Raw genomic sequence first — 17,024 nt, forward strand, 5'->3', positions numbered from 1 at the left:
TGTAACATGTTTGAAATGATCTGCCTGTGTGTCCTATGTAGAAGTTGTTGCAGGTGTTGCATTTGAGTTTGTGTACGCCTGTGTGGTTGCATTTGTTTGTTTGTGTTGTAGAGTGTTATTTGTTCTGTATGTGATGTTGGAATTTAATTTCTTGAATGAGGTTGCAATTTTGTGTGTGTTTTTGTTTTCGTATGTTAGTGTGATGTATTTTTTGTGTTCTTGTGTTTGTGTTGTATTCTTCTGTTTTTTGTGGTTTTGTTTTGTCTTCTGTATTATGTTGTCTATTATGTTAGGGTTGTATCCGTTTTGTTCTGCTATGTATTTTATTGTGTTTAGCTCTTCGTTGTAATCCTGTTGGTTCATTGATATGTTGAGTCGTCTGTGTACCATTGTTCGGAATGCAGCTTGTTTGTGTTGTGTGGAGTGGGGTGGTTGGATGTGTTGTGTTAGTTCAGACACGTTCTTCTTAATTTTATTTCAATCAATTCAGTTCGTTTGTTTGTTGTCTAAGAAGAACTCCAGAGCATATTTTGGATGTACAGTTATCGTTGTCTCATTCTTAGTCGCGTAACACTCAATTTTGTTTTCCAAATTTCCTTTGATTTACTTATTTTTGCATCAGTTTTTCCCCAGCAGTGATTTACACCTCCGCGCTCACCAGCTTCACTTCCCGTTGCAGTCGACAATTGTCGCTGGTGCTGCTAATCTTATCTGAACTTTCTGTTGTAGCCAACAGATGTGGCTTGTATATAAATCTGTAATTCTCTAGTGATCGTAACCTCGGTATTAAGGTACGGTCACACGTCGCTACTTTGCAGCGCTGCAGTACAAAAAAAAAAAAATACTGCGCAACTCTTGTACTGCGACGTATGAACAACGGTGCAACCCGAAAAATAGCGGCTGCCGAACCTGCTGCCCGCTACTTTTCCATGCTGCGCGCAGCTTAAAAGTAGCGACGTGTGAACAGGGTTCTCAGGGTTGCAGCCGCAGCATTTTTGATATCGGTTTTATTGAAACTTTTGCTGCGGTTGCGGCCAGTGTTACCACCCGAATGTGCCAATGGCACTTTTATTGTTTGGATATATTTTAATGTTAGATGTGATGAAAATAATTTATTTGTAACAGCTACTAAATGTACAATACAGTCTGAGTATATTTCCATAAAATTTACTTAGTCTTACGTTAAAAAAGTGTAAAATTGTTAAAAAAAAAAAAAGGCATATTGAAGGGTACACGCGAAAAACGATCAAGGTCCACCAAAAATCGAAATTGAGTTAATAATGCTATCTTATAGTGGAAAGGAAGTACTATCATGTTTTCTAACTAGTAATAAGAAATCATCGTTCTTGACATTTCACTACGTCAGTTTCTATTAAATACACACATAACAAAGTATTAAGTGCTTAAACTTTGTAAAATGGACCTTGATCGTTATTCCCGTGTACATATACCTTCGACTGACGGCCCGTTTCAACGCTATGTCACGTCATCTTCAGTGTCTCTTGAACCACTGGTGATCTTGACTCTGCGATGTGCATTTGTCGATGGTAGGGTTGGGGGTGTGTTGTTCTTATGGTGGGGGCTGGCTGTTTGTGTGTTATGATGTATTATGACGTCAAATAATGTGTGTGTATTGAACTGAAATTGTATGTTAAGTATATATTGTGGGTGTGCTATTGTATTCTTATATATTTCGTACTGTTCTAGGATGTTTAATTGTGAACTTTTTGGTGTGATGTGTAAAATTTCCATATGTGTTTCTATATTACTGTAGTCATGATTATTGTTGATAATGTGGTCTGCATAATTTGATGTGATGTAGGGTTTGGTTATAGCTTTAATATATTCATTATATCTTGTGTGAAAGGATCTTCCTGTTTGTCCTATGTAAAAATGTGGGCAACTATTGCATTTTAATTTGTAAACTCCAGTTGAATTATGTTTATTTGAATATTTAATGTGATTATTTAGGTATTTCTGTCTTGTATTATTTGTTTTGTATGCTATCTTGTATTTTAGTTTTCTGAATGAAGTTGCAATTTTGTGCGTCATTGTGTCCAGATCATGTTCGCACTTGACTGGCAGGAAGCAGCGATTGTTTACAATTTGTTTGTTTATGTCAATATTAGAGTTGTCTTATCACTTGAAGGAGATTTACCTTGCTATGAGTTGTATTAATAGATTAGATAGTTTTTGTGACAGCAATAATTAGTCACTTGACAGCTTTACAGTCCCTCCCATGCTTCACTAGAGTGGCTTCTCCGCCTTCATTTCACAGCGTTTGATTCATTCGTTCACGATTAACTGAATGGACGTAATATCTCGGTCTGGGCATTCTGCAATTCCCACGGTACTACTTTATTATTATTATTATTATTATTATTATTATTATTATTATTATTATTTAGTCAACTGTCCAAAGACAGGTCTGAACCTCACAAGTGATAACAACAAGGCACCACTTATGACGCAATTAGGTCAGTTCCTTTTACCCTCCATTACAAACATCGGTGATTAGCTACATATTACACTAATCAGACTTAAGATGTATATAAACAATTGTTCTTCCTCTGACACATTGTCTAGTGAGATGCACTGCCTGATGATAAGTGGACATTATCAAGTGAGATGTACTGTCTGATAGTAATTGGTGTACATATCAGCCAGAACCTCAAGACGTATTGGGCAGAATATTAACATTACTATCCACATCAGTTTTATAGTAGTAATTCTAAAAATAATAAACAATGCTGATACAAATTCATGAAACAACTTGAATGTGGACAAAACTTAAACATTTCATTTAAAAAGTATTACCTGTCCTAAAAATATTAGACAAACAACAATCTAAATATGTACAACGATCTATATAGCCTACTTCTAAATATTTACAATAAAAAGACTAAAGGAAATCCCAATTTCTAGTGGAAGAAATATTATTTTATTCTCTCATCAATTATTTTGTGTCAATCATTTTCAGAGTAATTAAGAAAATGTATGAAATATTTATTTGGTTTATTTACAAAAGTTTTGGAATCTTTTCATTTCAACAAGTCTTTTCTAGTATTTGGAACAAGGATCTCGTCATGTTCAATCTCAAAGTGTTATCGATGTATTAATCCACCTCTGACCACGTGACAGAGCCAACACCGCACTCTCACCTATCACTCAATACAGTCTATGCCGTCCACTGCTCATATTTGCTTCAGCTGCCCGGCCTCGATGTAAACAGTAATTAGATTATGGAGGGGGGAAAGTCAATAAATCAAGGAAGAGTAAGTTAAATGCCACACGAGTGAGTGTTCTCGAAATGTTCTTGGGACTTATCTTAACGTTTATGTGAGTTCCTAGCCTAAAGGCCACTTGTCTCACTACGTTCACATCGTCCTACAGGATGGACCTGGTTAATTTTGCAAGACTAAGAGAAGAAAGCCCAAACTCGGACGAGGCACATTCAATAGAGAATGGATTGAGACGAACAGCGTGGACTACAAGGCACGAAGTAAATTTTATACTTTGTATCCATAGTACCACGAGTGCATCAGAGTAAAATTGTGTCAAAATTTTACAATTTTTCTCCCTTGTAAATCGATTGTAGACATCGGAACATATACAATTTGCATTGTATTGTTTCTTCTTATTCGTCAACTTCGAAGGCCTAACACTGAATCATCAGGTACGCTTGGTACCTCGATCGTATACGTAGATTTCGATCGCTCGCTTGTCACATCGTCGGGTGCTTCAGGTGATACACAAAGTCATCCTAAGCTGCAAGTGTGCCTGTCTAAATTGATTGTGCTTGGGTACAAACTTTTTCATCATACAAATTCATGGACTGTACCCACGTCAGATAGTGAGTTTGCTATGTGCTACAGCGCTGTCTCTTCTGGGACATCTGTGAAATTATCTGCAAATACATTATTTGTTGTGTCGTCTAAATTCCATATTGCTATATGCGGTAGCGCTTCCTCATCTTGGACATCTATCAAATGATCTGCAACTGCATCTTCTTCTGTGTCATCCACTTGCGACGTTACTACTTGCGGTAGCGTTTCCTCATCTTGGACATCTATCAAATCATCTGCAACTGCATCTTCTTCTGTGTCATCCACTTGCGATGTTACTTCGTGCGGTAGCGTTTCCTCATATTGGACATCTATCAAATGATCTGCAACTGCATCTTCTTCTGTATCATCCACTTGCGACGTTACTATGTGCGGTAGCGTTTCCTCATCTTGGACATCTATCAAATCATCTGCAACTGTATCTTCTTCTGTGTCATCCACTTGCGATGTTACTACGTGCGGTAGCGTTTCCTCATCTTGGACATCTATCAAATCATCTGCAACTGCATCTTCTTCTGTGTCATCCACTTGCGATGTTACTATGTGCGGTAGCGTTTCCTCATCTTGGACATCTATCAAATCATCTGCAACTGCATCTTCTTCTGTGTCATCCACTTGCGATGTTACTATGTGCGGTAGCGCTTCCTCATCTTGGACATCTATCAAATCATCTGCAACTGCATCTTCTTCTGTGTCATCCACTTGCGACGTTACTATGTGCGGTAGCGCTTCCTCATCTTGGACATCTATCAAATCATCTACAACTGCATCTTCTTCTGTGTCATCCACTTGCGAAGTTGCTATGTGCGGTAGCGTTTCCTCATCTTGGACATCTATCAAATCATCTGCAACTGCATCTTCTTCTGTGTCATCCACTTGCGAAGTTGCTATGTGCGGTAGCGCTTCCTCATCTTGGACATCTATCAAATCATCTACAACTGCATCTTCTTCTGTGTCATCCACTTGCGAAGTTGCTATGTGCGGTAGCGTTTCCTCATCTTGGACATCTATCAAATCATCTGTAACTGCATCTTCTTCTGTGTCATCCACTTGCGACGTTACTATATGTGGTAGCCTTTCCTCATCTTGGACATCTATCAAATCATCTGCAACTGCATCTTCTTCTGTGTTATCCACTTGCGACGTTACTATGTGCGGTGGTGCTCTGTCTTCGAGGAAATCTGCCAAATAATCTTTTGTGTCATCAACTTGCGGTTCGTAGTACATTTCTGATCCTTCGTTGTCATAATCTCTGACTGCAGTTGCCTCATTTTGAGCCACGTCTCTGGTTACTGCCACGTACCTGCTTTGTTCTTCGGCTTTAATTAGAAGAACTTTTTCTGGAGGCGGTTGAGCGCTAAACATAATCGGCACATACCATAGAAATATGAAGATGGTTACAAGAAACATCAACGCATATGCTGTTCGCCTTTTCATTCTTGAACCATACATCTGAAATACAAAAATAATCAGACTTTAGAGAGGTCATCGTCATTATTGTCATAATTTACGAGTACTACAAAGGATTGGACTTCCCGTCCTTTCTGTGTGTGGTGTACACCTCTGCATTTCATTAATAACGACAAACTGGGAGTCACGATTAGACTTCGTGGAATTGCCACGAGAATCGCAAGGTTTACTGCGCAAGCAGTATAGACTGTATGAGAAGGGGGCGTGCAAAGGATTGTGTATGCCTCTGATGTAAACACTGAGCAGTATACTGTAGTTACAATAAAACCTACATATATCCTGTATTGAAGAAATATAATGAATGATCTTTGAAGTAGGAAATGTCTAAACATGTAAATACACAATTATTTTATAGTGAGATATATTAACTCTTAAAATTTAATGTAAGATACTCACATTATTCTTGAATATGTGCATTGCAGTGAGGAGTTACGTACATTTTGAGCGACTGCAAAGTAACCTCCTCCGTTGGTCACTTAAACAGTTTTTATATTGGGAAATGTACGTTCAACATCACACGATGTAATACGTGCATATTTGAAGAACGGAAAGTTACTAATTTTTAGTACACCAACTTCAGGCGTCTTGTCATGACCTGATAGTACATAATTTATAATACGAAGGTTGTGAAGAGGCAGAATTTTCAGCAATAATGTTTCTCAACTCACATTTCACTTTTTCTGAAATTAGTGAATTGTTATTTTGGATAACGGTTTGTGATACTTTATCCACTATAATAAGGGCTTCTGAGAGTTGTAGTTTAGACGATTTTGACAGAATGAAGCTTTTGGACACGATTTTAAAATTAGAATCAATGAACAGAATATCTTCCAATAGCTGTTCAGAAGGCAATGATTTTACAGCTGAAACAGCGGAACTGTCTGTGCTATCTAATGCATCAATTACCTCCATTATTTTGCCTAATGTTCTGCATAAGGGGATACTGCGGTGAAATTTATATCTCAGAAACCTATGGATATTTTCGTTCCATTTTTTTTACCACAAACAACTCTCATAGACTTACTTATGTGTTTAAATTTTCAGAATGATTGGTTAAGAATTGTGCCGTTAAAAAAATATTTTCATATAAATTATATAAAATCTTGGGAATCATTTTGCATGTGTATCTGAAATTGTGATGACATGTTTTTGTGCTCAAAATATAGAGACAACATGGGTCTATGCACTCCTTGATTATTGTTCGTTAACATCACTTTTTTTAGCCAGAAAAAATTTTTATCTTTCATTACAGTACAAATATTCGAATTAAAAATTACATACAATACTAAAATAATCATATCTCCGATCTGGTGTTAGACAGAACAAAATGAATACTTGAGTTATTGCATAACATAATATTGATCGTGTGTGCCAAATTTCATGCATCTAGTCCAAGGCAATAAAGAATAAAATGAATCCCAATATTGAAAAATGAGAAAAATTAAATTTACAGATAATCCAAGTTGAAAGTTTAGTTAGTGATTATCTCATCAGAAATAGCTAGAAGGTTATGTTTTGAAGTCTGACCTTGCTAGAATCCTCCTGAAGCATAACTACATCCTTCCTGCTGCTTAAGAGCTCCTTCTGCTCTTATTTTGGCCATCTTCACCTGTTTTCGGTAGTGCTGGAACTTCTGAGTCGAACGTAGGATTCTGTTCCTGACGCGTCTCCTGTCCCGAGCAATACTAGTCTTCATCCCTTGATGACCAGGAGAAACACCAGCTTGCTGAAGAGTTCTTGTCATAGTTTTGCTGTATCCATGATTAAATTCACTGACTGCAATGGCTACAGCTATGTCAATTTTCCTTTTCGATACAAAATTTTCCTTTGGGCACTTGTTCCACACCATGCTGTGGAGACATTCATTGGCATTCTGTGTTTTTCCTCTCATACACCTTTCCAGGAGGTCAGTTGATGCCAGCTTCTGATAAAGAGGAATAATTTTCTCCAAGACAAATGGAGAGATTGGTGTGTGAATATGTTGTCGGTGCGTGCCGGGTTGTGTTCCCATAGCCACAGCTTTGTTGTAAAAGCACCAACTTTCAGGGCCAGCAGGGCATTTTGAGTGGAAGGGATTCGCATCAGTTGAGGAACAGTGGTGTAAAGTGGCCAGTACTGCTGTTCTCATTGCTGTAACATCATTAGTGTTTTCTCGTATGGCATTTCCATAATAGCGGGTGAGTTTCTGAATTGTAACATTTGTAAGACTCCCTGGCTTTTTACCTCCCAATTTAAATTCTTTGGCAACTTGTCTCAGCCCTGTACCTAGTCGTTTTGACACATGATTCACACACTCCTCCTTCACCAATTTAATAGGGCCATAAATCTTTAGATTTTGAAGATAGTTGAAAGTTTTGCTGTCGCCATCTGACAACAGGGTGGTGTATCTCAGTCCATAATCTGTAGATCTCTTCCACAGTAACTCTGCAGCAAATGCCTCCATACCACCAGATGATCCACTATAATTTTGTTGACACTCTGATTTATGACCTAGTTTCCATATACTGAACTCAGGGGAATCAACACCAAGATCTTTTGTAGCTAGTTGACATGCATGGCAGTATTTAGATATTACAGCATAGTCAACAACATAACCAGTGAGAATATCTATTACAAAACCGACACCATACAAGGATGTGTGTCCCCTCTTGTGCCAAGAGCCATCGAAGCTTACAGCAATATCCACTGGCTCATTTCTATTGTCATCTGTTATGTTTTTCTCCCTATATACAGTTTTTACCTCTTCCCTAATTGCATGCATTGAATTTTGGGCTACTGTAGTGTTTGTTGCAGTAATAATTTTTAAGTGATCATTGTAAGAAGACAGTGATATACTGTTCACATTTAGCACTGCTGAAAACTGTTCAATTGCTGAATGCCCTCTCCCAATATTTGTAAATGCCTGGACTACTCTCCTGTTTATGTCAAATGGTGCCCTAGTCGATGATTCACTATTTACCACTCTATTCGATGTCAATACTGAACTTTTCTCACCATCACAAGTTGTACATTTCATGGAAATTCTGCAAGCAAAACCTTGGAAATCTCTTGTATGGAAAGCTAGTGTCTTGTTCCCACACATGTCACAAGATATATTATGCAAAAGTTCATCTAAACACTTCAGATTTACTATAACGTAACTTGGAGAATTGTCTGGTTCACAACATACACTATCTACATTGTCTTCCAGGGAACGTAATCTTACATTTGTATCGTCACAGTCACCAAATGGCCCTGGTTGTGATGTAGGCATAGTATCTAACACTGGATGTTCCTCTTGAACAGATTCAGCTGTACTTACCACATCACTTTTTTTCCATCTTGCCTGAATCCTTGCCTTAGCCAACTTCTTTTCTTGCAGTTTTGAAACACCTGCACTTTTAATTGTATGCAGCTTCTTCCTAGGCATTATTAATGATGGTCTACACTAAAAAAATACCCTAACTAAAGTATATCTATTCTACCTAAAATATAATGCGCAATACGAAATAACTAAACTGTATAAATGTAAAAACTAGGAAATAAAAGTTCTAGAATTGAGAACTAAACTAAATTACTTTGCAAAACATATAACCTCCAGACAGAAAATAGCACATGGCAATGTTTACAAACGGAATGAGTCGCTTTCTGTACTCATATTTCCTACTGCATTTGTTGTGGTCACCATGAAAACATGTTTTCAAGAAATAGTTTATGAAAGGTTCTAAAAAAATTGAAAGTCGGATTCAGAGACATCTAGGGAATAGTTTGGAACTATTTGAACAACAGCAGTGTCTCAGTAGATAATGAAACACAAAGTTCAAAGAAAAACGTAGAAAATTCCATCCCTAAACTGTGTTCCTACTCCAGGAGGGAGCAGGAGATTTAAAAGGACGGGGGTGTGGCTCTTGAGCAATGCAGGCATTTAAAAATGGCTGTAATAACAGGTGTTCGAGTTGCGCAAAGGACACCAAACTTACCACACTTGTTAAAAAGGACATGGAGAATATTTTAATGTAAGAAAAAAATTTTTTTTTTTTAACAAAAATGACCATATTTCACCACAGTACCCCCTTAACAGCATCCAACCACGTTCCCCAACGGGTCAAGACTGGCTGCGGGGGTAAGGGTATTCCAAGGGCAATTATTTGGAACAGCAACACTCTCATTGTAGTATGTTTGATTGAATTCTTGTCTACACTGAACAAAAAAATGTAAGCGTTGACTATTCCAACCACAGTAATGCAAAAACAAGTGCTTACATAGGTATACATTAGCTGTAGCTACTCTATCTATTTGGACCGGTCACATCTCTTAACATGAACTGCTTATACTACGAGACCGGGCGGTCGGTCACCTCCTCTATACTACCGTACATCGGCAACCTGATTGCATGCTGCGTGTGGCAATTCAACGAAGTCTAGTCATGATAATACGCGCGATCGGTCGCTCGTGTCCTGACTCTGCTGAAAGCAAAACACCCAACCGAAGCATCAGGGACGACCGGTCGTCCGGATCATATGAAGAGTATCATAGACTGAAAACAGTATGCGCTATGCAAATTATTAAATTGCCTGACGCTCTATCACCTGATTAGTGGACCTAGAAGGTGTACATGCCATCAGGTTGAATAAAAAATTACAATAAAATATTTAAATAATAAATTAATAAATCAACATAATAAAATAAAGTTTTAACAAACTATATTGTCTATAAGAATATAAATATAAAGTATAAGCAGCACTAAAAAAATATATATAAATATGTTTGTACTTATCCTCTGGTTGAACAGAACAGTTAACGTATAATATTATGAAACAGTGTTTTTTTTTTCATTTATGTATTTATTGTCGCTTTAACTTATAACAAAAGTCATATCGCGACAGAAACAGTGTTGTATTCGTAATGGCACAGGACACAAGTAAATTTACTGAAATTAAAAACCTAGGAGGAAATTCTACACGGGACTGAACAAAAATTATTAATTTTGAAACCAAATGGCGATTTTTCTATCGATTCTTTTAACTTTGAAATAACTTCAGCACGAATTTTGTTTGCTCCATCCTTGACATATTTTCGTAATATGGTCGTTGAATGTGGAATAATAGAATCTGCATACAATTTACTATTAATAGGCCCAACGTGAATCATTGTCTGCGATTAAACATCTCTTAATATACACTATTGTAATAATGGAACATGTAGATTTGGTTTATTTTGATTAAATACTGTGACTGAAATAGGTTATGTCTGCTTTTAAAGAAATTTGATACGCATCACAAAATCTCTGTTTTTATTATGCAATCACATATTTACTAAGCTACATTAAACTTTTTCGTTACTGATGTAATGAGTTCGACAAGATGGATACTGAATAACATTGATAATTTAAAGCGTTGTTTCATTTAAATAATTGTGTTCATTAAAAATTATGTTTCCTTGTTTAAATGTTCAAATACTTCCTCATTTTCGTGCTATCTGAAATAAAAACAAAATAGTAACCTTCTTAGCTAGGCTTTTTTGGGTATCGGGCATTAAAAGGTGATGTACGGTAATTGTCGTGCAAGAACCTCGAGCGCTCGCAACCGAACGTTTCAACCGACCAGTTATAAATTCTCGACTGATGTCCTCGAGCGTATCGTTTCCCGGCTGCCTTCTTCACAACCGAGGACTGATAGGCGAGTTCGGTCGGCCGTTTTCAAGACAACACAGAGGTCTGATATGGTGGTCGTGATTGAAAGTCACTGCTTCAACCTTCGGTTTGTGTACGGCGAACAACCGAGGACTGATAGGCGAGTTCGGTCGGCCGTTTTCAAGACAACACAGAGGTCTGATATGGTGGTCGTGATTGAAAGTCACTGCTTCAATCTTCGGTTTGTGTACGGCGAACAACCTAGGACTGATAGGCGAGTTCAGTCGGCCGTTTTCAAGACAACACAGAGGTCTGATATGGTGGTCGTGATTGAAAGTCACTGCTTCAATCTTCGGTTTGTGTACGGCGAACAACCGAGGACTGATAGGCGAGTTCGGTCGGCCGTTTTCAAGACAACACAGAGGTCTGATATGGTGGTCGTGATTGAAAGTCACTGCTTCAATCTTCGGTTTGTGTACGGCGAACAACCGAGGACTGATAGGCGAGTTCGGTCGGCCGTTTTCAAGACAACACAGAGGTCTGATATGGTGGTCGTGATTGAAAGTCACTGCTTCAATCTTCGGTTTGTGTACGGCGAACAACCGAGGACTGATAGGCGAGTTCGGTCGGCCGTTTTCAAGACAACACAGAGGTCTGATATGGTGGTCGTGATTGAAAGTCACTGCTTCATCTTCGGTTTGTGTACGGCGAACAACCGAGGACTGATAGGCGAGTTCGGTCGGCCGTTTTCAAGAGAACACAGAGGTCTGATATGGTGGTCGTGATTGAAAGTCACTGCTTCAATCTTCGGTTTGTGTACGGCGAACAACCGAGGACTGATAGGCGAGTTCGGTCGGCCGTTTTCAAGAGAACACAGAGGTCTGATATGGTGGTCGTGATTGAAAGTCACTGCTTCAACCTTCGGTTTGTGTACGGCGAACAACCGAGGACTGATAGGCGAGTTCGGTCGGCCGTTTTCAAGAGAACACAGAGGTCTGATATGGTGGTCGTGATTGAAAGTCACTGCTTCAATCTTCGGTTTGTGTACGGCGAACAACCGAGGACTGATAGGCGAGTTCGGTCGGCCGTTTTCAAGAGAACACAGAGGTCTGATATGGTGGTCGTGATTGAAAGTCACTGCTTCAATCTTCGGTTTGTGTACGGCGAACAACCGAGGACTGATAGGCGAGTTCGGTCGGCCGTTTTCAAGAGAACACAGAGGTCTGATATGGTGGTCGTGATTGAAAGTCACTGCTTCAATCTTCGGTTTGTGTACGGCGAACAACCGAGGACTGATAGGCGAGTTCGGTCGGCCGTTTTCAAGAGAACACAGAGGTCTGATATGGTGGTCGTGATTGAAAGTCACTGCTTCAATCTTCGGTTTGTGTACGGCGAACAACCGAGGACTGATAGGCGAGTTCGGTCGGCCGTTTTCAAGAGAACACAGAGGTCTGATATGGTGGTCGTGATTGAAAGTCACTGCTTCAACCTTCGGTTTGTGTACGGCGAACAACCGAGGACTGATAGGCGAGTTCGGTCGGCCGTTTTCAAGAGAACACAGAGGTCTGATATGGTGGTCGTGATTGAAAGTCACTGCTTCAATCTTCTGTTTGTGTACGGCGAACATCGTCTGTGATCGCCATCATATTTCCTATGAATTACGTTGTCAATCATTTATTAATTGTAACCTCATGTACGGCAGCAATACAAAAAATAAGTTTTGTAATATTTAAAGTGGAAGGAAATATTAATTGAATGTGTTACGAAACCTGGAGGCCTTCACAATAGGACATCCGACTACTAGGTTACATGATCGTCTTCAAAAATAAATTATAATGTTATGCCGGGTGACAAGTAATTTGTCAAATGCGGAAAAGTCACTACGTGGTTCTGTGACAAATTTACTGTAATACGGTTCTCTACCTACAAACACCGAGGACGCCCAGTAATAATTGATTGCTACCATTTAAAAGTAGATTTAGCTTTAGTTATAGTTTGTGAGGATTTGAACTACTTGAAACTACCTTTTATGGAATATACGACGATTTGTCCCAAGCAAATGGTACCAGTAACTTTTGTCCCAATTTTTTTATCCCAGAGATGCTTAGTCACTTCTTTTTTGTGTCCCAATTTTTTAGTCCCAAACGCTTGTACGTCCCAAGCTGAAGTGAAGATAATTTGTATATTTTATGAAATTCTGATTGAAAAAAAAAAACAAATAAATTCCAAATGACTTAAAAGTGTACTAGCTTTATTTAATTCAAGTAAGCTACATGTGTATCAGAATAAATGTCCTATCCCAAGTACTTTGTAATTTCACCATTATCCTTATGTCATTATAACGATTTAAAACTTTCTGCACCTGACGTTCTACAGCTCCGTAAATTTTTATTCTCTTCCTTGGAGATTCCCCGACTTCAACACATAGCAGTTCTCTGGCCACTACAGATGCCTTCTTTTGTAATTTATCTAGGAACTCATTAATTGGTGGATGTGGTTTTCACATGATTTGATTTATTTTGTTATTCCAACCTTCCACGGGGTTTTACTTGACGTGGAAGATACGTGTCGATTTATTAATGATGTCGCACTTTCAATTGATGATAAAGCTCCTTCCCTAATGCTTGAAGCGACTTCTCTGGCTTTGCATTTACCTCAATCTGGAGCATGTGTGTGTTCTTTTTTTTATACAGTTCCTGTAATCGATCTGGACACTGTTCTCTCTTCTCACATCTCTATTCATTTTTAACATCTCCTTCCCTATGTTTTGTGTATAAGAACCCTTTGTAAATGAGTTTGGGTTTCCCCCTTTTAGACATACAAAGCCTTGGCCGGTTAATTTACAGATAATTTCGTAATTTACACTTCCAATTTAGAAGCCTATTGATTTGTAATGCTATAGCAACAACAAGGACTCTACTTTTAAGTAACATTGTTGGATTAGTTCTGAGAATACTCTAGCCATAACATATAGGCTTGTCGTTATATTCGTACCTAACGAGTGAAACGAACATAAATGTGGGACAAAAGTTTCTTGTTTTGGTCCCAGTGGCGTGGTACGAAAACTGTTTGTGACAAAATACTTTCTGGGACCTGGGACGAACCGCTCGGGACGAAAAGTCGTACTACACCTTTTATGTCATGCAGCTTAATTGCGTCGCAGATTCATGGGATATCATTCCAATAATTGTTCCACTTCCTTGTATTACGGTTTTCTATGCTCTGTGTGTGTGTGAGTGACGAGATGTTTATCTGTCAATAGTCATTCATATTGTGACGAGTAAGTGATGAATGATGACCAACCGGTAACATGAGACATATAAGGGTGGTGACGAGTATTTCGTTTGACCAAAGGACTGTGACAAATATTCATGATTCCGTTTTTTATGTTATTTATAAGGACTTGGTAAATACGTACAGACCCAGAAATTAAATTGGTGCAAGCGCAGTATATTATAACTGAAACTTGGAAAATTCAGGTAGCCCAAATTTTGTTTCTGGGTCTGTACAACTTGAACTGTAGTTCTTACTTACGCTATAGAATGTACTACTCTTAGATGTGACGTAACGTCCTGGCATCTCGGAATTTACATGTAACAAGTCCATGCAAGCGATGTCTCCAAATGAGATTCAGCCTAGAAGACAAGAAGACAAATCTATACTTACTTAGGCTTTTAAGGAAGTCTCAGGTTCATTTCCGCCCTCACATAAGCCCGCCACTAGTCCCTTGGCCTCCTCAAAGGCTTTTTCCCTCAGCATTGCAATTAACACTCTATATGCATTTCTGGATTCGCCCATACGTGCTACATGCCCTGCCCATCTCAAACGTCTGGATTTAATGTTCCTAATTATGTCAGGTGAAGAAAATGCGTGCAGTTCTGCGTTTTATACCTTCTCCATTCTCCTGTAACTTCATCCCTCTTAGCCCCAAATATTTTTCTAAGCACGTTATTCTCGAATACCCTTAACCTCTGTTCCTCTCTCGAAATGAGAGTCCGAGTTTCACAACCATACAGAATAACCGGTAAAATAACTGTTTTATAAATTCTAACTTTCAGATTTTTTGAAAGCAGACTGGATGATAAAAGCTTCTCAACCGAATAATAACAGGCATTTCTCATATTTATTCTGCGATTAATTTCCTCCAGAGTGTCATTTATATTTGTTACTGTTGCTCCAAGATATTTGAACTTTACCACCTCTTCAAAGGATAAATTTCGAGTTTTTATATTTTCATTTCGAACTATGTTTTGATCACGAGACATAATGAGATACTTTGTTTTTTTTTTGTTTTGTTTTTGTTTCTTTTTTTTTTTTCGGGATTTACTCCTACTTCGAAAGCTATCTCTTTACTTGCTTCAAGTAAAATTCCCGTGTTTTCTCTAATAGTTTGTGCATATTCTCCTAACATATTCACGTCATCCGCATAAACAAGCAGATGATGTAACGCGTTCAATTCTAAACTCTCTACGTTTCCTGGACTTTCCTAATGATATCTTCTAGAACAAAGTTAAAAAATTTATTTGCAACAACTGGCATTTTTCTGTACTTATCTAAGCAAGGTATTGTTTTCAGATGGCATAATGAATGTTTATAAATTTTTTGTGTAAGGTACGTATAGGCCTATGTATGCATTCGTCTTTTTTTAGTGTGGCCGCATTTGTATGCTAATGATGAAAGTACGTATTTGTGAATTAGCTTATTTTATCGTTTTATTATTCCCCTCACCCAAGGAAGTCGGTCTGTCTCCTGAAACAACTATCAAAGACTCACTACATTCTTTGCATTTACCTGAATGATGAAATGGAAGGTGCTTCTTCGTCGCTTTCTTGAGAGTGTAACTGTAAGGTGATAGGAACCGTGTTTGTCACTGCAACTAACACCACACGCCTCCTCATGTTTATCAAACCGTGAAGTCGTCGAGGAGAACCGGCTTCGAGTTGATCCCTGTATCAAGACTGCCACGTAGGCTATATGTATAATTTTCCCTTTATCGAAATCGCCTAGTGATGAAAGCTATAGCTATTTACTAAGGTTGGATAAAAAGTAATGGCAACAGTTCGATATTTCTGACATGGCTTTATTCACTGGGGTACAACATTTACGTACCTTATATATAGTCGTCCCCCTTATTTATTACCTTTTGCCAAATGTTTGGAAGGCGTCGTACACCATCAGCGCGTCCATCTTTGTTGATGTTCCGTATTGACCGCCCTATAGCACGGATAACTTCATCTCTGGTATTCTACCGGGTCCCTCGCAGTGGTTCTTTCACTTTGGTGAAAAGATCGTAATCGCATGGATCATATCGGGTGAGTACGGTGAATGTTCCAGTAGTCCGCGTTTTCCGTCTGCCTTGGAGGTACAACGTGGTGCAGTATTACCCCATCAATGTCATACGCCACAATGAACATCTCCTTCACAGCACTTTGTGTAAGGCGCACTTTCTTCGGACGAGAAGAACCTGGATGCTTCCATTAATTTGATTGGCGTTTCAAGTTTGGTTGGTTCGTATGAGAGGGCCCAGGTTTCGTCCTTAGCGACGATTCGTCCAAGAAAGTCGTCATCTTTCCCTTGGTACCGGTCCAAGAAGGCCTGTGCGACTGAATAGCGGTGCCATTGTTAAACCTCGGTAACCCAGAATGTCTTGCAGAATGTGGAGCACAGTTTTGTGACATACTCAGACTTCCGCTGCTAACTCACGTGCAGTCCATCGGCGATCAGCATCCAACAGGGAAGCAAGGCGTTGAACTGTGTTGTCCTCCACGCGGGATCGTCCTGTACGGAGGTTGTCCTGAACGGCATCCCTGCCTTCCCGGGACGCTTTAACCCATCGTGCCACTGTGCGATATGGCAACGCTGCATCGGCATATGCTTCATGCAGTCCCTGAAACACTCTTGTGCACTACGACCTCGTGTCACTTCAATTCTGATCCAGGAACGTTGCTCTAGTTTTGTAAACGTGGTCTTAGGGCGCTCTCACTATCCCTATGAAAGTCAACGTTCTACACACTGCAGTAGATTGACAGAGTACTGTCGCCGCTGGCTGCACTAACTCATCTAACAGTCCTTGTTCATGTCCACACAGCTGGCAACTC

The 17,024-nt window shown here is 39.0% G+C and overlaps 1 protein-coding gene across 2 annotated transcripts; it reads right to left on the reverse strand.

Annotated features, from left to right (window-relative positions):
• Positions 1-1,097: 1,097 nt before the first annotated feature.
• On the reverse strand, positions 1,098-15,789 carry LOC138702099 (uncharacterized). 2 transcript variants are annotated; one of them, XM_069829658.1, is made up of 3 exons: positions 15,718-15,789; positions 14,461-14,561; positions 1,098-5,297 (listed from the first exon to the last, which is right to left on the reverse strand). In XM_069829658.1, the coding sequence occupies exons 2-3, from the start codon at positions 14,530-14,532 to the stop codon at positions 3,870-3,872; spliced, it is 1,500 nt and encodes a 499-aa protein (XP_069685759.1). In that variant the 5' UTR covers positions 14,533-14,561; positions 15,718-15,789; the 3' UTR covers positions 1,098-3,869. The 2 variants fall into 2 exon arrangements, with proteins under 2 accessions (XP_069685759.1, XP_069685760.1); XM_069829659.1 differs by lacking the exon at positions 15,718-15,789 and having other exon boundaries at positions 14,461-15,673.
• Between the last annotated feature and the right edge of the window lie 1,235 nt (positions 15,790-17,024).

The sequence above is a fragment of the Periplaneta americana genome, chromosome 6, assembly GCF_040183065.1.
Source record: "Periplaneta americana isolate PAMFEO1 chromosome 6, P.americana_PAMFEO1_priV1, whole genome shotgun sequence".
Taxonomy (NCBI): domain Eukaryota; kingdom Metazoa; phylum Arthropoda; class Insecta; order Blattodea; family Blattidae; genus Periplaneta; species Periplaneta americana.